Source organism: Nuphar pumila, chromosome 3 (assembly GCF_984573655.1).
Source record: "Nuphar pumila chromosome 3, dmNupPumi1.hap1.1, whole genome shotgun sequence".
NCBI classification, from domain to species: domain Eukaryota; kingdom Viridiplantae; phylum Streptophyta; class Magnoliopsida; order Nymphaeales; family Nymphaeaceae; genus Nuphar; species Nuphar pumila.
Window position 1 is genome coordinate 144956082 of NC_143251.1, and position 24962 is coordinate 144981043.

Here is a 24962-nt window from a genome sequence, read left to right on the forward strand (position 1 = left end):
ATTCAAACTGAGTTTTTATTTCAAGAATTAAGGATTTGATAATACTTAGAACTTCAGATCGTTCTTTTATTAAAAACACCCATGACAACTTAGAGAAGTCATCAACAATATCGACACTGAGTCCTAGTAGGAATCTTACTAGGACCCCATACATCTGCATGAAGAAGTTCAAAAACTTTATTACTAGACTGACTCTGACTCGAAGGGAACGAACTTCGATGATGCTTGCCCAACTGACATGCTTCACACTGAAATGATGTGGTGGAAGGAATTTGAGGAAAGACTGAGCGAAACTTTGACAATGAAGGATGACCAAGACGACGATGCCACTGAACAGGACTGAATGAGTGTTCCACTGCAGCATGAACATTAACCATTGGATGATGTAGGTAGTAAACTCCATTTTCTTCATAGCCTCCACCAATCTTCTTCCTCGTCAGCAAATCCTGAAAATGACAACCCATTAGATCAAATATTACTCTACAGTTTTATTCTCTTATAAGGCAACTAACAGAGAGTAAACTTTGAGGAAAGTTTGGAGCATGAAGAACATTTTGCAACTGTAATGAGGAGAATATAGAAATATTTCCCTGACCAACAACCGGGGAGGAACTCCCATCGGCTAATGAGACTCCTCGATGAACATTACTATCCTTTAGATCTGAAAAAACAAGTGAATTTCCACACAAATGTCTGGATGCACCAGAGTCAATAATCCACTTACTGTCAGTCGGATGAAGATGATTTCCGGTTGAATAGGCAACACCAACTACAGGAGGATTGAAACTCAAAGGGCGAAGAGCTATCAACTCATCATATTCAGCACGATTGAGGGTGATACTACTGTCACTTGCAGAGATATTTTCCTGTACCTTTGTTGCCTCGAGAGTAGTAACATTTGCTTTAGGAGCATATGACTTTGATGAAGAAGAGGTTGGCCGACCATGCTTATCCCAGCACCGATCTTTTAAATGTCCAGATTTTCCACAGAATGTACATTGAAGCTTTCCTTTGCCTCCCATACCTCGTCCACGACCTCGTCCTCTGATATTCTGAAGATTTCCACGCCCATAACCAGATGAGACAACTAGAGCAGATGACTGAGTCACAGGCTGAGATTGTGGAAGAGAGACCGCAAGTCTACTCAAACGATTATATGCCTCAGCAAGAGTAGGTACATTTGAACCAGTCAACATTTAGACTTTTGCAACAGAGAATTCTGAGGATAAACCTGTAAGAAACCGAACAACCATAGTTTGTTCTTGATGATCCTTTTGTTTCGAACAGCAGAGGGGTCTGTGAGCATTAAGTCTTTCAAAGGCTGCTTTGACAGAGGCATAGTACTGGGCCAAGGTCTGATCTCCTTGCTGAAAATTATATATCTCTTGTTCAACTTGCAGGATACGACTCACATTAGTCTCTTGTGAGTACGTATCTCGAAGATTGTCCCACATCTGTTTGGCTGTATTATTGTAAATTAAACCATCTGCAATAGGGGGTTCAACACTATTCATAATCCACGACATAACTATGTCATTGTCTTTATCCCAGGTAACATATTTTCCCACTTTTTTAGTGGGTTCGTCTTCCAACAAGATATGCTTTCTACAATGTCCAGATACCGACATCATGAACGTTCTGGACCACCTGACATAGTTAGTTTCATTCAACCTTACAGAAGAGCCGTACGAAAAGGGATTGGCAAATGCCTTATACTCTCCAATATGTTCCAATTTGGAATCACATTTCGAAGTTTCAGCCATACTGAAGATATACTTCTGTTTCAGCAGAGATTAAAATCTGGACAGACTTCAATCAACACAGGGAATAGCGTGTGTTACACTCACACATCAACCGATACGACAACCAGTAGCTGTTCACAAAAAAAAAACACGACAGTAAGGAACAACAGCCCACAACAAGAATATTTTTTTCCCAGCACAGCAGGGAATCAAGCCTGCAGTTTCCACGACGGTAGTGAACAACAGCCCACAATCATGAATAATAGTTCTAATTTTTTTTTCCAGCACAGCAGGGAATCACGACCAACATAACTATGCATACGCAGAAACTGAATCATAACAGAGGCTGCTCCCAGACATATATAGCTCGACAGTCAGTCATATCTCAATCACTAGCAACAACACAACAAATGCGATTGCTGTTTCTCCCAAAAAACAGGAAGTCACGACAGGAAATCACGAAAACAAAAAACCACGACAAGGAGATTGCTGCTGTGCCCAAACATCAGGATATCACGACAATAAAACTTGGCAACAAAACATCACGGCAGAAAATCCAGGAAATCACGGCAGAGATAAAACTCGGCAACAAGGAATTAAAGCTACAAACTCGGCAACAGAGAATCACGGCAGGAACTCACGGCAGGGATAAAACTCGGCAACAGGGAATCACGGCAAAAAAAAACCAAAAACGAGGAGTTACCAGACCAACAACACGCATCCACGACCAACAACACGCATCCTATTCCCTTAGATCTGATGACATATCTGGGCCATGACCTTGGTCAAATCCCAGATCTGTTATCAGATCTTACACAAAAAAATAAACAGCTGACCTGATTGGAAAAAAAAATTGTTGGTGTAGATTAATTGTAGTTTGATCACGATCGATCACGCTCCCACGATCGATGGCTCTGATACCATGTAGAGAGATGCATCGAACCCTAGAGAGAGAGAGAGAGAGAGAGAGAGAGAGAGACGGCTGCACGGGAAGAAAAACACATTTTATTCATATTAGGGCTGCTCTCTATGTTAAATAGAGAGAGGCCAAAAGAATAAATTACATCTAAGTCCATTATTAAGTAAAAATATCAAATAACCTCCAAACTAAGAAGATTTAAACTTAAACCACCTATTCTCAACAAAAACATTAGTAACAAACCCCTTTTAAAATTTCGAAAATATCAGCGGAAGCAATTCAGAGAAGGAAAACAAGTTGATGAATTCTGGGTACGTTAACTCGAAGACCAATCATTAAACAATTTCTCAGAGTAATAAGGAACAAAAGCAGTCGTTTACTAGTAGACTTTGTGGTTTAACAATTAACAGTTTTTCCACAATCCTCCAAAATCCCAACAAAATCCCAAAACCCCGAGCCAGGACGCCAGTAGAAAGAAGGAAGGCTTGAGCCACGTTGCATCGCGCCATCGGCTACTCGAAAAAAATCATACTCCGCACCTGCACATGAGATGAGTCAGTTTTGTGACAAACTAGTAGGGTGCACAAGTAAACAATGTAGAATATAGCAGGATATGCATGAGATAAGCAATATTTCATTAAGTGTAGTGACAGTAACTGTAACAACAGGTGTAACTAGAAAATAAGATACTTAAGTCTAATATAGCATTCCATCATGATTATCTACTACAGAGGGCATACATCATAGGCAGAAACAACTAATGTAAATCTACAACTATTATGAGCAGAATATTAATTAAGTTCTGATATGTAACTGGCATGTGGGTACGCACAGACGCGAAACGTAAAAACAACCGAGACCGATCCGGGGGTCCATTATGTCAAGTGTTTTTTCTTATTAACCCGGATGGCTGACTGAGTCCGCTCTTAAGGGGATGGTCAATAACCGAGAGAGTAAATCCCTAAAGGCATTTATGGCCCATGGATGCATCTAACTTCTGCAGAAGTACCTGAGAGTTATCACCGAGGATAATTTATGGTAATCCCAATTCCCCCAACTTCGATGACTGGGGAAACCAGGTCTTTTGCACGTGGGGTGGTTGTTAACAACCTGTCCATCGGAGTTTTTGTACCATCTATCATCTCTCTTGATGAACCGTGAGGTCGAAAGGGCACGACAAAGGTTTTTTAACTGCCGCCCCAATCTCCATGCTTTGGTCTATCAACCCACTTGAGCATCTTGCCTGTGAAGGCGAAAAGTCACCATGTATGTGATCTCAACAATCTGCCATAAGCATAATTCGAGGTTGCCACAACCTCTTCATCCTAACATCGTATACTTGTCCAAAAGTACGATCGTACCCGCCTGAAGGTACGACTACGATGAGAGGGGAAATAATTACTATATTGCAATTTATTTGGTTTAAATCTACATGTTTTGCTCCTGTTTGCTCATGAAGGCGTACACCGTTATTCTTATATGTTTCAATCCAGTGCTCAAAGCACGCTTCGAGGTACTCATCGACCTCACATCCTACTCATCGTAGTGTACAAGCAGTATCTGTCTAGAGGTTCGACTACAATGGTAGGTCATGGGTTTCTCGAGAGACAACCCATATATGCGAAAGCTAGTTTTCTGACCCAAGAACACAAAGTATAGAGAGTTATAACTAGCAACTTACATAGAGACATTTGCTTTACATTTATGCTTTTGAGCTCGATAAGTCAAGCCTTGCACCAAGAAGGCCCTTCATCGACACTACTGTGTCTATACTCAATTTCACACTTCTTTCCAACGGTTAAGAAGTATTGTATGTGCAATTGTGCACCCTACGAGGCTTGCTTGAGGGTGGCACTCAAAACAAGGTGTGATAGCAAAATTAAGCATCCATAGTACGATAGCAATAGCTAACGAGTACATGAAAGCAATAACGGTAAAGTAACATAGTACCAGCTCCTGCATGCAAGATATAAGGAAAAACACTAAGATCTCAGCAAGTCCGAGAAAAACAGGAATAAGTCATACTTTTCTATACAGATATGTAATATCTCATAATCCAAACATTTCCCAAAGTCTTCGTGCAATTTTTTCCCTACCTCAGGATGTTGTGCAGTTGTGTACATCTACGAGTGTAGATGATACAAGTCTTGGGTTGCGGAGCCAAAGCGAGGTTCGATGTGAAGTCTGTAAAAGTGTGAGTATCCAACGCTATATTATTTACCATACGGAGAAAAGAAAGTCAGGCAAGGCATTGCCCTCTGCCTGTCGGTCGAAAAAGAGAGGCGACAGGGGTGTGCCCCTGCTTGCAGAAATCAGAGAAGCGACAGGGTGCGAGCCCCTGCCTGTCGACGACAGTGAGGCGGCAGAGGGCGAGCCCCTGCCTGCAGAGAACCAAGGGGCGAGCCTCTGCCTGCCTAGAAACCAAGAGGCGGCAGGGGGCGAGCCTCTGCCTGCCCAGAAACCAAGGGGCGGCAGCGGGCGAGCCCTTGCCTGCCCAGAAATCAAGAGGCGGCAGGGGGGAGCCTCTGTCTGCCTAGAAATCAAAGGGCGACGGGGGCATTGCCCCTGCCTGCCAAAATAGGAAGGCGGCAGGGGCATTACCCCTGCCTGCCAAAATCCCAGAGGCAGCAGGGGTGAGCCCCTGCCTGCTGGGAAACATGGGGGCAGCAGGGGACTAGCCCTTGTCTGTCGAGATCCAGGAAGTAGCAGGGGCACTGCCCTTGCCCACTGGAGATCGAGAGGCGGCAGGGGGACTAACCCCTGCCGGAGAGAGAGAGAAAGAGAGAGAGAGACCGAGGCGGCATGAGCCACCAACCTCCTGCCGACCCCTTGAGAGGTTAGAAAGGAGGGGCAAGGGCGGCAGGGGTCGCCGACAACCTGCTGACCCTCAGGCAGGTCCCAAAGGAGAGGGAGGAAGATGACCAAGGGGGGGGGGGGGGCGTAAGCCACCTGACAGCCCTCCGACGGACACAGAGGCAATGGGAGGGCGCGGCAGGAGCTGCCGGCCTCCTGCCGTCCTCCCAACGAGAAATCAGAGGGATAGGGAGGAGAAGGGAAGAGCGTACCTGAGAGAAGCTCAACGGCGTTGGTCGTCAGCAGTGCTGTCGCGCGCGAGGAGCAGAGAGGAGACTCGGGAGGGAAGGGAAGAGGAATGCAGGGAGGTAAGGCGTCCCTCCCCCTCCTCCCCTAGCGTGCTCTCAAAGGCACGAGGGGGGCGATAAATGGGGAAACCCTGATGGGTTTCCCTTATCTAGCCGAAGGCACGGGTGGGGTGCGACGCACAGGGGAGAGGATTTGTTTTAAAAAATCCTCTCCCTGCGTCGGGTTTTAAAACCCTAACGAGGACGGGCCCGGGTCTGGTCCAGACTCGACTTGGGTCCGATATAATTTTTTTTACGTGGGTTTTTACATCCTACCCCTCTTAAAAGAATTTCGTCCGCGAAATATATTTATTGCATTCAAGAATCAAAATACAGGTCAAGATATTTTTCCTTGATATCGTTCTCAGGTTCCCATGTATATTCGTCAATTTCATGATGTTGCCACCGAACTTTTACCAAAGAAAGGGTCTTCGATCTCAATATTTGGTCACGACAATCAACGATCTCCACTGGTCTTTCTTCAAAAGTCAAATCTCCTCGAATGTCTACATCATCGTAGTGAATGATGTGCGATGGATCGTGAACGTACTTTTTCAGCATGGATACGTGAAAGACGTTATGGATCTGAGCGTACTGAGGGGGTAACGCCACACGATAAGCTGCTTCTCCAATTCGTTCTAGGATTTTGAACGGTCTAACATATCTAGTACTCAGCTTCCCCTTTTTCCTGAATCGAAAAATACTCTTTGTTGGAGATACCTTTACAAAAACTTTCTCGCCAACTGAAAAGGAAAGTTCTCGACGACGCCTATCGGTGTAGCTCTTCTGCCGACTCTGAGCGGTACGAAGTCGCTCCCGAATCATCTGCACCTGCTGAGTGTAGTGTTGCAAGACTATAGGTGCCTCTAATCTTCGTTCGTCAACCTCGTCCCAGTAGACAGGTGATCGGCAGGGCCTCCCATACAAGGCTTCGTATGGGGCCATCCCGATGCTAGCATGGTAACTGTTGTTATACGCGAACTCCGCCAGACTAATGTGAGAATCCCACCCTCCCTTCCTGTCCATCATACAAGCTCAAAGCATATCTTTCAAGGTCTGAATCGTACGTTCAGACTGACGTCAGTCTGAGGGTGAAGCGCAGTACTGAACTTCAACTTTGTGCCCAAAGCCAGCTGAAGCTGCCGCCAAAACCTCGAAGTGAATCTAGGGTCACGATCATAGATAATTGAGACTGGAACACCATGTAGTCTCACAATCTCTCTAACATAGAGATCAACGAGATTGTCCAACGACTGGTTGAGACGGATAGGTAGGAAGTGAGCAAACTTGGTGAGTCTATCGACGATCACCCAAATCACGTCATGCTTCCTCCTTAAATACCACAATGATAGTAGATTCTCAATCATTCATACCTTAAATAGGTATGCTACCAATTTTATCCATTTACTTGAGCAGTTTCACCTAGAGTGCTTCGGTATCTTTAAACCGTTAAGCACAAATGCCCCGGTACCTTTAAACCAGTCAGGCAAAAGATATTAAATTTAAGTTTCACATTTGTATGAGGTCTACAAACTCGAGGGATTCACTCAGGATTCTCAAGTATCAGGCTTGGCACTTTATATGCCAATATTCAATTTTACAAAAGTTGGTAACACGTTGTCCATATAGGTTGGACAATGGGACTGGTCATGTAACAACTTCAATTGACCCACAAAAATGCATAATTTTTTTTTTAATAATTGCAAAAAAAATCCCAAGGACAAAAGGCGCATTACAGATTTAATATTCACAACCCATCAACCATTTCAGACATAGAGTAAATCCAAAGCATGAACTGAACTTTATTTATTAAATCAAATACGTCAATACAGTTCATAAAATTAAAAAATCCACTCTAGTCAATCTTGTGCACATCAAAACCTGAGCCACCAGATCACAAGTCTCTAGTCTTTCAACCAACAAGTCACTCTCATCATGGAGCCTGAGTGCCTGAAAAATATTTTAGAAAACGGGTAAGAAACGAAGTCCTCGTACAAAATCTCCTAACTTTTCAACAGTAAGGAAAGTAGTATAAAATAAATCAAGCACAAGTTTAAGAGAAAATCACAGGCAACAAATCATCAGAACTAACTTACCATCTAACCAGTTCAAGCATGCATTCAACAATTTCATCCTAGATCAAACATTCAGGAATGCATGTGATGCATGAATCAATGTAATATGCATTAATAACTTTTTAAGTTAATTATCAGAATTGTTTTTGCATGCATGTCTCTATTAAACACACAAATTTAATTTTCACTTTCTTACAAACCCGCAGATACTCAAAACGAGTAAAGTTTTTTGAAGTTCAAGGCAGTTCCAGTCATAGTTTAACACATGATTTGTATTTTAATTACTAGGTTCCACACTTGTTCTTCAACCGATACCAGAAATCCTCACCATCCATCGGAATATTATGAATTCTCACCTAATGTTGGGACATCAATAGAAATCTACAACCATTGATGCCACTTTTTTTGTATACCAATAACTACAGTTGAGTCAACAACACCCCTAGGCAAAGTGGTTGAAAGTTTCCTACAACTGTAGCCGAAAACATGAACCACGTATCGGGTTCTTGGGAATAATAATTGCACACAGTGTTTAGTATCCTCACAGTCCTCTATAACCGCCATCTAAGGTTCTCACCTTTTCAGAGGGGCACTATGAAAGGAAAAATATTAACATTGTTTGGTCTCTTTTACCATTTTTATTTATTAGAGTTTTTTTAAACAAGAACAGTTATGTAAATCCACATGCAATAATAAATTTGAGTCGTTGCCCCCATCAAATTCAACAATGTAATTAATTCAGGAAAACCAATTTCCAACAAAATTATTTTGCAATGTAAAAATCACAATCTAAAATTTCGTATGCAACACAAGCTCACAACCCTCAATGGTCCGTCACCATTATCGTTGCCACCCTTCTTTGTCTTCCCTCCCTTGAATCGCTCCCACTCATTCAGGATGAAATCCGACTCAATGGCATCGCTAAACATCGTAGGACGACTAGTCATCACCCGAACTTGTAGCTCGTCCTTGAGCTTTCTCACATACTTTGCTGCTCTCGCCTTATCGTCAGCAAAAAAGGTTGGGACAGTATCGTTCTAGGCTCTTGAATTTGGTAGTGTAGTACTAAACTTATGTTTCCCTGTGTCAGCTCGAGGAACTGTTGCTGCATCCTTTCCCTAACAAAAGAGGAAAAGTATGCCTCCAAGAACTCCTCTCAAAAGGCCTCCCAGGGGATGGTCTCCATAGCGGCGTACTTCACTCTGTGTATGGCGGCCCACCATCTCTTGGCATCACCCTTCAGACGGTACATGCCAAAATTTGTCTGTCTGTCCTCTGGTATGGGCAGGACACAGAAGGCATGCTCGATCTCCTTGATCCAGCTCTCAGCGGCCTCAGGGTCAGCCTTCCAGGAGAAAGTTGGCGGATCCAATTTTAGAAACTTCTCGTAGGTGACTGCATCAGTGTTCACGATCACTACTGATACAAGGTGCACACAAGTCGTAGGTTGCACAGTCTATGCCTGGGTATGTGTTATCACAGTTTCAGCCAAACTGTTGAGGGCATTCGTCAAGAAATTCCTCTGCTCCAGCCAGTTCGTGAGAGTGCTAGAACGACAACGAGTATACATCTATAAAAAATTCAACCAAAATTTATCAATAAATTTTATACCCCATCTACAATCATATCAAGCATTCAATTTAAATCATCACGTATTGATTTAAATATAATTATCCATACATTCAGAAATAAAAACTTTTAAAATTTAAAGACAATAAGGAAACAAATTTCATAAGATACCTCTTACCAGTGATGTAGAGACTGCTTCTAGAGTACGAGTTTATGATTTTTGTGGTGGTGGTTCTGACTAGCTTTGATACCAACTCTTTAACGACCTCAATTGACCCTCAAAAAATGCATAATTTTTTTTAAAACAATTACGGAAAACCTCCTAAGGACCGAGGGCGCATTACAGATTTAATATTCATAACTCATCAACCATTTCAGACATAGAGTAAATCCAAACCACGGACTGAACTTTATTTATTAAATCAAATATGTCAATAAAGTTCATAAAATTTATAAATCCACTTTAGTCAATCTTGTGCACATCATAACCCGAGCCACCAGATCACAAGTCTCTAGTCCTCCAGCCAGCAAGTCACTCTCATCACGAAGCTTGAGTGCCTGAAAAACATTTTAGAAAATGGATATAAACCAAAGTCTTCGTACGAAATTCCCTAACTTTCCAACAATAAGGAAAATAGCATAAAATAAATCAAACACAAGTTTAAGAGGAAATCACAGACCACAAATCATCAGAACTAACTTACCATCTAACCAGTTCAAGCAAGCATTCAACAATTTTATGCTAGATCAAACATTCAGAAATGTATGAAATCAATGGTAAACATTTAAGGATGCATGAATCAATGCACATGTATTAATAACTTTTTAAGTTAATTATCAGAATTGCTTTTGCATACATGTCCCTATTAAATGTACACAAATTTAATTTTCACTTTCTTACAAACTCGCAGATACTCAAAACGGCTTAAGTTTTCGAAGTTCAAGGTAGTTCTCAGTCATAATTTAACACACAATTTGTATTTTAATTACTGGGTTTCACACTTATTCCCCGATCGATACCAGAAATCTTTACCATCCATCGCGACATTATGAATCCTCACCTAAAGCCTGGATATCAATGAAAATCCATAATCATTGATGTCACTTTCTTGGTATATCAATAACTATATATGAGTCAACACCACCACCTCCAGGCAAAGTGGTTGAAAGTTTCTTACAACCGTGGCCGGAAACATGAACCATACATCGGGATCTTGGGGACAACAATTGCACACAATGTTTAGTATCCTCACGGAACCCTATGACCGCCATCCAAAGTTTTTACCCTTTCAGAGGAACAACTACGCCTTCATCCCAAAACAATTGGGGTCGGCGATATGAACCAACAAAGAAAATCATTCTGGGTCTTCCGCATGAATCCTTCTCCTCCATTCATTTCTATCCAATGCCATGTCCTCGGTGAGGTTCAAAGCATTCATATCCTTTCCTATCACCTCCATCCATGTCTTCCTAGGCCTACCCCGACCTCTTTTAACTAATATATTTTCCCATTTCTCCATCCTTCTAACTGGAACATCATTAGGCCTTCGTCGAATATGTCGAAACCACCGTAAACGATTCTCTCTCATCTTATTTTCAATGGGTGCAACGCCTACCTTCTTACGTATCTCTTCGTTCCGAATCTTATCTTTTATTGTATTTCCACACATCCATCTCAGCATACGCATCTCAGCTACACTCATTTTTTGAATATGATATCTCTTGGCAGCCCAACATTCCGTACCATATAGTAAAGCAGGCCTAATAGTCGTCCTATAAAACTTTCCCTTCAACCGCAATGGCATTCTACGATCGCACAACACTCCAGTTGCACTCTTCCATTTCATCCACCCAACCTTTATCCTATGATTTACATCTCCATCAATTTCACCATACTTTTGAATGATAGATCCCAAATATTTGAAAGAATCATCCATCGGTATTTCTTTCTCACCAAGCTTCACTACACTCCCATCTCTATTTCGTTGCTTACTAAATCGACATTCCATGTATTCTGTCTTACTCTTACTCAACTTAAAACCTCTTGCTTCCAATGTCTGTCTCCATAATTCTAACTTAGCATTAACCCCAGCTCTAGACTCATCAATCAAAACAATATCATCAGCAAACAACATACACCACGACACATTTTCTTGAATTGATCCCGTAAGCTCATCCATCACTATAGCAAATAGGAAAGGGCTTAAAGCAGATCCTTGATGTAACCCAACCGTTATAGGAAAATTGGTTGTCACCCCTCCACAAGTGCGGACATTGGTTACTACTCCTTCGTACATATCTTTAATTATACTAATGTACTTGAGAGAAACACCTTTCTTTATCATTGTCCACCAGAGAACGTCCCTAGGTACTCTATCGTAAGCCTTCTCCAAATTAATAAAAACCATATGTAAATCTTTGTTCCTCTCTCTATTTCTCTCAATAAGTTGTCTAAGAAGATGTATAGCTTCCATAGTAGATCTTCCAGGCATAAAACCAAATTGATTCTCCGATATCATGACAACCTTCCTCAACCTAGACTCAATCACCCTCTCCCAAAGTTTCATAGTATGACTCATGAGTTTTATACCACGATAGTTTGTGCAATCTTGTATATCACCCTTATTCTTATATAGAGGCACCAAAGTACTCTTCCTCCACTCATTAGGCATCTTATTTGTCCGCCAAATCTTGTTAAAAAGATTTGTCAACCATTCTAAACCTTTCTCTCCCAAGCATTTCCAAGCCTCGATAGGTATACCATCTGAGCCAACTGCCCTTCTTGATTTCATTTTCTTCAAAGCCTCTGCAATTTCTTTCTTTTGAATCTTGCGCATGAAGTCACGATTCATCTCATGAAAAGGAATGGAAAAGTCTCCAAGATCCTGAGCATGACTTTCATTAAATAGCTTATCAAAATAATCTTTCCATCTCTCCTTAATCTCCTTATCTTTGACTAAAACCCTTTGCGTTTCATCTTTGATACATCTAACCATACTCAGATCCCTCGATTTCCTATCTCTCATTTTTGCAATCCTATATATATCCTTCTCACCCTCTTTGGTATCCAACTTGTCATAAACCTCCTTATATACCTTATCCCTTGCGTTCTGAACTACTTTTTTAGCTTCCTTCTTTGCTATCATATACTTCTCCAAATTCTCATTATCACGACTTTTACTTAGATTTCTATAACACTCTCTTTTAACCTTAATAACTAATTTGACATCCTTGTTCCACCACGATGTATCCTTTACCTAGCGGTACACCGCCTTTAGACTCACCCAATACCTCCTTAGCCACCTTTCTCATGCCACCCGCTATCTTATTCCACATAGATTATGAATCCTCCTCAAGACACCAATCAACTTCCTTAACTACCCGCTCTACAAACATTCCTTGTTTAGCTCCTTTCAGTGCCCACCACTTAATTCTAGGATTTATCCTATATCTATCCCTTTTGCGGCATTGTCTAATTCTAAGATCTAAAATTAAGACTCTATGTTGTGTAGCTACACTTTCTCCGGGTATAACCTTACAATCGATGCAACAACCCCTATCTCTCTTTCTAAGTAGGAAAAAATCTATTTGACTCGTATTAACCCCACTTTTAAATGTTACTAGGTGAGATTCCCTCTTCCTAAACCAAGTGTTTGCTAAGATGATATCATAGGACAAACCAAAATTTAAAATCCTTTCTCCACTATCGTTTCTTTCTCCTATACCATAGCCTCCATGGATACTCTCAAATCCATCCCTACTAATGCCTACATGCCCATTAAGGTCACCGCCGATGAAAAGCCTTTCTCCATAAGATATCCCTTGTACTACTCCATCTAAATCTTTCCAAAATTGACGCTTAGTGGAATCATCTAAACCTACTTGAGGTGCATAAACACTAATAATATTAATAATATCTGTACCTAATACTAATTTAATAAGTAAAATCCTATCACCCTTCCTACGGACCTCAACTACATTATCTATAAACTCACGACTCATAACAATCCCTACTCCATTCCTATTCCTGTATACCAAATCTTATATCCCCAAGGTTCTATCACTTTTGCTTTCTCACCTACCCATTTGGTCTCTTGTAGACATAAAATATCAATCTTTCTCCTACACATAACATCTACTAACTCTACCAACTTACCAGTTAAAGACCCTGTGTTCCAAGTGGCTAACCTAATTTTATGGTCTTGGACTAACTTCTTTACCCCCACCCGTCCAACAAAGTGAGGGAACCCTTGCCTATTTGACACCACACCCGGGCGCCGGTGTGACGCGTCGCTTTCGGGCGACGACCTAGCAACCCTTGCCCATTTATCACTGCCTCCGGGCCTATAGAGTACAGCGCGTCGCTCAGTATGGAACGCCCCAACGAAATTCTCATATTGGTTCATATTCATAGGGTATGACTAAGTTTTTATGCTGGCTGTCACCGGCCTACCGCAACCCTCCTCCTTTATCCGGGCTTGGGACCGACAGTGTATAACTAAACAGTTATACACAGGCGGAGTTTTAAACAAAATCATTTTGCAATGCAAAAATCACAATTTAAAATTTGGTAAGCAACACATTCTCACAGACCTCAATGGTATGTCAGTGGATCAAACCTTACCACAATAAATTAGCATTGCAAACATTTTCAGTGAAAATGAAAAACACATAATAATCAAAATTTCATGCGTGAATGCAAACAACATATTTACATATCAACACATATATTGCCGCGAAGCTTTTCAAAAAATGAAAGCAACATTTATATCTATTTTATGTAGTGCATCCATTAAAAAACAATTCATATATATATATATATATATATATATATATATATATATATATATATATATATATATATGTTAGGCTGCGAATTTGCTCAAGAGCGCAGACAACAACCACAGACAACATAAAACACACAACTTAGCATAAACAACATAATGCAAACAGAATGCGCAATTGGCATGTGCAAACAGTATCTGCATGAGCAGTAGGTATAACAACATATGGCAGCATACATATATATATATACATATACATATACATATATATATATATATATACATATACATATATATGTGTATATATATATATATATATATATATATATTGCGAGTCTTTCCCAAAACGCAAACAGCATATATGTGTATATATTTGTTGCTGCGAACCAATTCAAATCTCAGGCAACATGTATATATGTGTATACATACTGCTGCGAATCAATCCAAAATGCAGGCAACATGTATATGCTGCTGCAATTCTGTTTATGACGCAAACAACTATGTATATTTGAAAGTATATGCTGCTGTGTATCATTAAGAACGCAACCAGCACATATATGTACCCTATCTATGCTGTAAATTTAATAAAAAATGGAAAGATACGTGGAATACACATTCAGAAAATATTAGGGATGCATAAACTTGGATTTAAACATCAAAAACATCAAAAATATAAACGATATGCATGCTGAAAATTTTCTAACATGATTAGAGATGCATAATCTTGGATTCAAGCATCAAGAACATAAAAAATATAAATGATATGCATGCTGAAAATTTTCAAACATGATTAGAGATGCATAATCTTAGATTTAAGCATTAAGAATGTAAAAAAATACATAGTATATACATGCAGAAAATAAATTTTAAGCATCAAGAACATCAAAAATACATGGAATATGCATGCAGAATTTTTAGAAATGTTCATGGTGTAAAAATGTCTACGAAGAGACAATACACATACAAGCACTAATACTTCACAAGAAATGTGCACAAAGGCACTCAAAGAACACTTGAACAAATACACAAAAGACGTAGAATAATGCAAACATGCACAAATGCATGTAATACGAATATATTGAATAAAAAGAGAGAAGCTTGACACTCTCAAGCCTTACCAAATACAAGGGGAAGACCCCTATTTATACACAACTAAAGGAGCCACCTAGGGGGCTCCCAAAGGAGTCGTTGGGAGCCCCCAACGGTCACATTTGTGATCATTGGAGGCTCCCCAACGACTCTTTGGGGAGCCTACCTAGGTGGCCCAAAACTCGAAAATGAAAAAGAAATAAGAAAAGAAAAGAAAAAAAAGAGAAAAATAAAAGAATAAAAATAAATACAATCATATTCCAAATGAAATATGCGTAAAATAGGAATTTACAAGAATACCCTTTTCGGGTAAAAAAGAGAAATATATATATATATATATATATTTATATATAAAGAGATATGTATACATATATACCTGTCACATGGGTGCGGGTGCGACACGGGTGCGGCACAATTTCAAACTTTTTGGACACAGGCACTCGACTATATATATATATATATATATATATATAAAAAGTGCACAGTCTATGTTGCACAACACAGACTGTGCACACAGCACCACAACACGGTCACTGTGACTGTGCAGTATAGTCTGGTTTTATATATATATATTGTTTTTTTGCCCTAAAAATGGATAAATATAGACTCGGTCAACGTTAACCGAGTCCAAAACATGGATGGACTCTGCCCCGATGCGTTGACCGAGTCCGACTCTTCGTTGACCGTGTCTACCCTGTGTCCGAAGCCGCACCCGTGTCGGGGGGTGTCGACGCGGGTGCGTCGACCCCCTAGCTGAGTCCGTGTGACATATATATACATAGTATATATGTATATGTATCCCTTTATATATATATACAAATATATATATATATATATATGTAATATGACGAACTTGAATACATTTTAACACATGGATGCCGAAAATAAATTTTTATGATAAAAAACATAAAAAATACATGGAATATGCATGCAGAAAATTTCAGACATGTTCATACCTTAAACCCATATGATTTAAGACATGCTAAACCCTCATTTTATCGAAAAAAGAGTGGAACCCGTACCTTGCTATGCTGAAATATGTGAAAGAATAGAAGGAAATGTTCTTCTCTTTTTTTTTCCTCTCTCTAGGTGACATTTTTAGAGAGAGAAGCTTTGCCTCTCTTATATATAATAAAAATTCTCTAAAGGGTGACGCCCCCCCCCCCCTTTCTAGATTAATATGGATTGGGTAGAACTCTACCCTATCCTAACTTGTTTCTAGAATTTATCATCTGGGATAGAGTTCTACCAAGGGTAGAACTCTACTCTATCTGAATCAGGGTTACCAGAAGCGCCTAGCTAAAAGGGGAAGCGCGAAACGTCGCGCTTCGGAAGCGCGAAACGTCGCCCTTTTTTGGGAAGCGCGCTTCCCTTTAATGGGGGACGCGCTTCCCTTTAATGGGAAGCGCGCTTCCCATCACGCTTCCCCTGTTTTTTTCAATTTTTTGTATTTTTTATTTTTATTTTTTTCGCTTCCCCCTCGCTTCCGAGACACTTCCTAGGTCGCTTCCCGAGACACTTCCTAGGTCGCTTCCGAGACGCTTCCTAGGTCGCTTCTGAGACGCTTCCCGAATCGGTCCTAAGTGGTCCCACGCTTCCCCGCTTCCTAAAATTTTGAAAGTGCCTCGCTTCCCGCTCCCGCTTCCTCAACTGACAACCATGATCTGAACTACTATATATATATGTTAAAGTTTTAAATTCATTTGTTTTAAAAAGGTATGGATGAATTATGGGTCTGGGTTGGACTCATGATCCAAATCCATATCTATATCCATTTTGATCTCAGCCCATTCATGGGCACCAGTCAATATGGATCCTGGACTAAGTCCAGATCCATATTGATGTCAACCCAAATGTAAGTGTTGCAGGTCGTCTCCGATCCAAAACGAAAAAGACCCAAAATAGAGGCCGATCAAATTTGAAAAACACATTTTCTGAGCCAACCAATATCCGAATTCGACAAAACACATCTCCTACGAGATCTGCGTTCCATAACGGATCTAACTACGGTCTTAGATCCATTTTCTTCCTGAATTTGGCCTAAATTTAACCTGATTTTAACCTAAATTTTGTTCGAATTTAAAAGTTAAAATAAATAAATTTCACATGTTTTACATATCATATTTAAATCTTCAATAGGCCCTGGACCAGGTCCAAACCCCCATTGACGTCAGCCATATTTAATGATTTTAAGCAATTTCGAGGTTAAAAATATGGGAAAAATTATGAGATATTACAGGTCATGCTTGTGGGAAAACCATGCCCAGGTGGGGACTGGCCTAGGTCTCATCCTTGAGACTAGGCTTGGTTTAAATTGCACTCAGGTCTGACAACAAGCTTGCTTGTGATGTGCACATTAAAAAGTTTTTCGCCCTAGGCCTGAATCTGGAATTTGGCGTGATCACATATGGGGGTCAGTGGAACTCAAGCCCCGATATGCAGCATTGTTGGTCTGCACTGACCTGGATCTCACTGACCAATCACTCCTATTTGCTCAACACACACTGTCAAGATCTGACATAGACTAATGAAATCCTCGTCTACATGCTTCTGGACTTGCATATTTTTTTTGCTTGCTTAGTTACTGCTACGTATGAACCACCCTTTGAACTGAAAAATGGCTGCATTCATTTACTTGGATTTACTTTCAATTTTCGGATATGATTAGTTAATTGAACCATTTCATGTTTTTGCATCTACATATACATCCAACTCGACTATTACAAAATTTCAATCAAGGAAAATAGTTAAGGATGTTGTTGCATTGGATTTGGGTCAGATGTAGACATAGATTCATGAGCCAATTAGACAGCTTGACCTGACACACACACACACATGTGCCCCCAAAAGAAAAGCTAAGGGATAAATCTTTGTATACATCAGGTGAATAGCTAGATTGTAATTTCTGTTTCCTGAAATATTGACTTGTGAAACTTCACAATATAGTTTGTTTCTGATAAACATTTTGATGCTACAAAATTCACTATGTTCATTATCAATATGGATTCCTTTGATGCATATGGAATTGTAGGCTTAGGCCTTTTCCTGGTTGTTCTTTGATAAATTGTGAAATTCTTTTTCTTCTAGATTGGTGCACTTATTGAAGATAAAGAGTTTTTTAGTTCACATATGGACGGAAGCCCATGGAAAGCTGGAAAGTTTGCTTATAGTCTTCGCACATCATTGTGGTGTGAGCATCTTGGTTTGCATCCTTCAGAGGTTAGTCTAATATAATTTTGGTTTTTTTTCTTTTTTTTGCTGTTATATATTTTACAATAACTATTGATTCTTCTGTGGCATATCCCTAATAAAGAGTAGCCTCTTGTATCATACAGTGAGCACATTGAATAGTACTTTGAGATTTTATCCTCCATTGTTCTATGCATGGTTTAGTTCTATAATTCAGATTTGATTGCACTGGAATAAAAAAAGTGGAAATAGTGAGAGAAGAATGGAATTTCATCTACTTTAGGAGGTTGTACCAGAATAAAAAGTGGAAATAGTGAGAGAAAAATGGAATTTGATCTACTTTAGGAGGTTGTACCAGAATATAAAGCTTTAAAGAAAAAAAATTGTCATAGAGAAGGCTGCTCATCCGTCTGTATCACTTTGTTGTGAGGAAATGAGTCTTCAAATACAAATAAGAATGTTCACCAATAGGTACCAAATGGACAAGCACAAAAGTGAGCCACAAAGGGCACACTCACAAAACCCACAATGGGCACACACAAAGAAGACTCAATATAAAAAAATATATATTTTATTGTTGTCCGAGTATGCAAGAAGCAATACTTACAAAGAGGGGATTCACCCCTATTTATACAAGGCAAGATATTACAAAGAGGGGATTCACCTCTAGCCGTTAGAGCTAGTCCAATGGCTAGTCAACTATATGTTGACCAAGCCAAAACCCAAAAATAAAATACATAAAAAAAAGTGAAAATTTACAAAGTTTATTTTATATGTAATAGATATATATGTTATATATATGTACAATTTAACACTCCCCCACAAATTTACGATAAAATAATTGAAAGTTTGCTAAGAAGGAAGTTAAATCTAGGAACTGCGAGAGGTTTGGTGAACAAGTCTATCAATTGGTACTCTGATGTGACATAAGGCAAAGATATTTTTCTCATACATAGTGACAATCAATATCACACTTTTGTTTCACAACATATTTTTGAAGCTCCTGTTACTTGATGTCTCATGTCTGCCAATAATCTCCTAAGCCATACCACCTCCATTGTGGTAGTAGCCATGGCTTTGTATTCAACTTTTGCTGACAAAAGGAGACCTTTTGTTGTTTCTTTCACCTACACGAGATTAGGGATTCACTCAAAAATCCACAAAAACCCGTGATTCAGTGCTTGTTATTGGGATCACCTCCCCAGTCAACATCAGTATAAGCAATTAAATAAATGTGGAAAAAGCAGACCAGAAGAGGCCTCTAGAAAGAGAGGTTTTAATATATGTAATAATTCATAAAATTGTTCCCAACAGAAGCAGGAGTGTGCTGAAATTGACTAGTTGTGTACAACGTGAGCTATATCAAGTCTAGTAATTAAAAGGTAACAGAGTATTCCGATAAGCTATCTATAAGGAGTTGGATCTTCAAGGGGTTCTCCACCATTGATTCTCATATTGGCATTGACAACCTCAGAGGTATCAACTCTCTTCTGAAAACAATGTCAGAAGAAAATTTAGACTGAGAAACCCAAATTAGTTATTTTAAAATTGTTTTTGAAAACTTTTTTAATGTTTTTAACTCTCGGTTTGTCTTCTCCGGTGATTATCATGTCATTTTCTTAAAAAACATTTTGAAATGACTGATCTGGATTTATTGAGATATTTTTTAGGAATTGAACTTGCTTATTCCCATAGAGAATATTTATTATCTCAATCTAAATTTGCTTTTGATATTGTTTTCAGGTTCGGAATCAAAGATGATAAGAGAGTTGATACTCTTGAGGTTGTCAACACTAAAATGTGAATTGATGATGGAGAACCTCTTGAAGATTTCACTCCTTGCAAACAGCTTATTGGAGCACTCTCTTACCTCTCAATTACTAGACCTGATATAACACACGATGTACATGCAGCTAGTCAATTTCAGCATGCTCCCACTTCTGTTCACATGAGAACAGTTTTGCGTATTATTAGATATATTAAGTCTTCCCTTTCATGAGGCCTCTTCTTGTTTGCTTTATCTTTATTAGATTTAATTGCTTATACTAATGCTGACTGGTGAGGTAGTCCCAATAACATGCACTCAACTACTGGTTTTTGTATTTTCTTAGCTGAATCCTTGATTTTGTGACGGTGCAAGAAGCAACAGAATGTCTCTTTTTCTTGAACTGAAGATGAATATCTAGCCATAACCACCACAATGATGAAGGTAGTCTGACTCAGAAGACTATTGGCTGACATGGGAGTTGAAGTGACAAAAGCATCACACGTGTTGTGACAACGAAAGTGCGATCTACATAGCCAACAACCGAACATTTCATGAACGCACCAAACATATCGAAATGGATTGTTACTACGTCATAAAGGAGTATCTACATGAGACTATTGATCTACCTTATGTTATATCATAATACCAATTAACATATTTCTTTACCAAACCTCTAGCCGCTCCTAGATTTTATTTCCTCTTAGACAAACTTTCGATTATTGTACCGTAAGTTTGGAGAGTGTTAAAAAGTGTATATATAGTTATACCTATAATATATATGTGATATATATATATATATATTAATATATATGTATATTTATGTATTTTTCGTTTTCTTTATTTTATTTTTCTTTTTAGTTTGTCTAGTTCATTTTGAACTAGACTCAAACTAGTCAACACTTTGTTGTTGGCTAGCTTAAGAGTCGTTGGACTAGCTCCAACGACTCTATTTGAGCCTCTTCATGGCCCATTTCTTCCTCCCTCTCATATGTATAAATAGGGGTGATTCTCCTCTCATTATATCAATTTTTTTAAGCATTTTATGTAAATTAAATAAAGATTATTATTTTACTCTTGAGCTTTCTCATTTGTGCCCTTTTGTAGGTTGTGGTTAATGTGTCTTTAAGGTATGTTTGATGGCGCGTCTGGTGCATCACGCGGGATGAGAAGGTCAAAAAGACCACAGTTTGCAGCAAACGTTGGACGCGACAGACGAGTGGAACATCGTTTGCCGCATCCATAAAAGTGTGTTTAAATCGTTCCACCTCCCCCTGTTATGGAAATAACATGTATAAGAGGAATATTTTTAAAAAAATTGTTTCTCGACGAGCGCACCCGCCCCCCTCTCTCTCCTGTGCAGCGGGCGGAGGGGCGGAGGCCATGATGGCGGTGGCGGTTCGTCACCGGCATTAGGCGAGGCGATGCCGATCGTGAAGAAGTTGCAGGAGCAGGTGAAGGCCTTCGAGGACAAGTCGCAGAAGAAAACAGTGGAGTTGGTGGTGCTGGTGAAGGGGCCCCTCCTCTGCCTCGACGATGACACCTCCTCCTCCGACTAGAACTTTGACATCCAGACATGGATATTGGAGATGGCACAAGATGGATAGTCATGACTCATGGGTGTTGGAGATATCATAAATCGAGGGTTAGTCATGGGTATTGGAGATGACACAAGACGAGCATCATGGGTGTTTATCGATCGCTTTTATTGCAAAATTTATCTTTTTACATGGTTGATGTTGATTCATTGGGTTTGGGGAATTTGAGTTTCGCAACTGTTTTGGAAGCTCTGATTAAGTGGATCTTTTTTGTTTGAAGAGAAGGGTTTGGGTTGTTACGACTTTATGTTTGCAAAATTTATTAATCTATTTTTCATGGTTGGATATGTTTATTTAATGAGGATGAATGGTTGTAATCCATTGAGTTCTGGAGATTGAGTTTCTAGTTTGATTGGGAGTGTCTGAATTGAATGTTGCTTAGATAGAAATTATAAAAAATTGTGTTTTCTTTGCATTCCTTCTCCACTCACTAGTTTTTCTCTCTTTTTGCTTTTGGGGTTAATTGGATTCTTAGTATTGTGTGGTGGGCGTTGTTGGATGGTTGATTATATTGAAATTGGCATTTTCTTTTTTCTTTTGTTTTGCATTCCTTGGCTTGAAATTTTATAGGTATTAATGGGTTACTGATTTTCATAAATTTCTAATTCAGAATGATACAAGGGTCGTATTGATTGTTTTCTGAGAGATGTTGTACTAGGTATGTTGAGGTTAAGCTAATCAACTGCAGATTAGCAAACAGAGTAGCGAAGAATCACGGGGTATTTGGTAGATCATTGACCTTAGGATAGGGGGCTGTTTGTGTAGAATTGTATTTTAGATGGAGCATCTTGCTTTAATTGCGCACAGCTTAATAAACATGTACAACCACAGGTGAATTAGGTCATACCATCTAAAATGACATAATCTGACCCATTATTGATGTTTGTCCAAGTTGTCTACACATCGTTATCAAACAACAAACATTTGGAACACAACATCCGAGTATGGTCCAAACAAACGTTGGACTTGGTATAGTTGTTACGGAATGAACAAAACCAATGTTTTGTTCCGTTTTTTTTTTTCATTTCGTTCAATCTTTGACAAGCCATCAAACATACCCTTAATATACACTTGTTGTGAGCATTTGTGCTTTTGTTGAAGGTCTTCATTTCATTATAAGTACCAGTTGGTAGATTTCTTTATCAAACCTCTCGGCGCTTCTAGATTTCACTCTCTTTAGCAAACTTTTAGTTATTCTACCATAAGTTTAAGCGATAGTGTTAAAATGTAATATATATATATATATATATACATATATTTATATATGTGTATATGTATTGTATATACATATATATTGTATATATATATTTGTAATATATTTTTTTTGTAGTTTTTCTTTTTTTGTATTATTTTGACTAGTCAATGCTGTTAAAATGTATCTCCAAAAACATGTTATAAGTATAAATATATATACTTATATACTTAGAGATACATATACATATAATATATTATATGTATATGTATCTCTACATATATAAATATATATTTATTCATATTTTTATTCTCTTACCCGAAAAGGGTATTCTTGTAATCTTGTGCATATTCCATTTTGGAATATGTTGTAATTTATTTTTGTATTTTACATTTCTTTATTTTTTATTTTTTTATTTTTAATATTTTTCATAAAGTGCATTGGGGGTCCCCCAATAGAGTCGTTGGGGGCCCCCAACGGTCACAAATGTGACCGTTGGGGGGTCCCCAACGACTCCTTTGGGAGCCCCCCTTTGCACTCCTTTGACTTTGTATAAATAGGGGTGTTCCCCCTTGTAAATCTTTAAGCTTGAGAGTCTCAAGCATTTGCTCCTTCTATAAAATACATGCATTATTCCATGTTCATTATTTTTACGCTTTTGCGTATTTTGTTCAAGTGTTGTGAGAGTGCTTTCATGCACTTCTTTTATAAAGTATTTATGCTTGTATGCGTATTGTCTCTTCATAGACAATTTCACATGGTATCAGAGCTCGGTTGGTGATTGAGGATCGTGGGATTCTCTTTTTTTTCGAGTGTCTCAAAAATCGTGCCTTCGGATTCTTAGAAGTTGAAGTGGTGGATCTTGCTTCTCAAATATTTTAGAAGGATCTTGTGCAAGCTAGAAGTTGAAGCATTGTGTTGGTACACCCTTCTTTCCTTTTCTTAACTTTTTAATGGGTGAAAAAGAGTCTCACTTCGCTCTTGGCTTCAAGTTGAATGAGTCCAACTATCATATTTGGGCCGGGAACATGGAGGCTCACATAAAAGGTAAAGGATTATGGGGTTGTGTGCAAGGCACGATTCCGGAACCGGAACCCAAAATAACCATAATGGACGGAAGTGAAATCAAGATTCTTGAGGGAGAAGAAATGATCAAAGCTCTTGAAGAATACTCCAAAAAACACGATGAATGGGAAATGAAAAACTTCAAGATTCTTTCATGGTTCTTCGCATCCGTTGAAACAAAGATTAATGCCAATATTGTCAAATTCAAAAGAGCATCGGAAGCTTGACGTTATCTCGAGAAAATGTATACATCAAGAGATCTATCCCACAAGTATTACCTTCAAAAGAAGGCTCTCTCCCTTACTCAAGGTGAAATGTCTATTAGGGAATATTTTGCCGACCTCTTTTCCATTTGGGATGAGCTTTCCATGCTTGAACCAAAATGGAGTGGCGAGGCAATTGAACTCCGCCACAAGCAACTTGAAGAAGATCGGTTCTTCAATTTTTTGAATGGGTTAAGGCCGGAATTTGAGCAAATAAGATCATCACTTCTATCCTCATTTACTCCTTATTCTCTTGAAGATGTTCTCACCAAATTAAGTGGTGAGGAGACTCGTATGAGTCTATGTAAACAAGGATCAAATGTTCTTGCGGTTCCTTGTAATTATGAAGAAAATAATGAGGTCAATGTCGTATCAAGACTCGGAAATAATATAAAGACCTATCATCCTCATTTCAAATCACAAAATCAAGGAAGCGATGGTGGACAAAGAGAAAAGAGAGACTATAGCAAGATCATTTGTCATTTTTGTAAAGAACCGGGGCATATCAAGCCCATATGTCCCAAATGGAAGAAACTTCTCGCCATGGCTACCACCGGTGTACTACAAAAGGA

The 24962-nt window shown here is 39.2% G+C and overlaps 1 protein-coding gene across 4 annotated transcripts in view; it reads left to right on the forward strand.

Annotated features, from left to right (window-relative positions):
• Positions 1 to 24962, forward strand: part of LOC149844260 (phospholipase D zeta 1-like) — a 136568-nt gene that overhangs the window by 79527 nt on the left and 32079 nt on the right. For 3 of the 4 annotated variants that reach the window (XM_090000456.1, XM_090000457.1, XM_090000458.1), the window contains exon 17: positions 18406 to 18537. In XM_090000456.1, coding sequence (XP_089856582.1) covers positions 18406 to 18537 — 132 coding nt within the window. Of the gene's footprint in view, positions 1 to 18405; positions 18538 to 20250; positions 20712 to 24962 lie in introns of those variants that run through there. The other variant, XM_090000459.1, reaches the window with a different exon arrangement.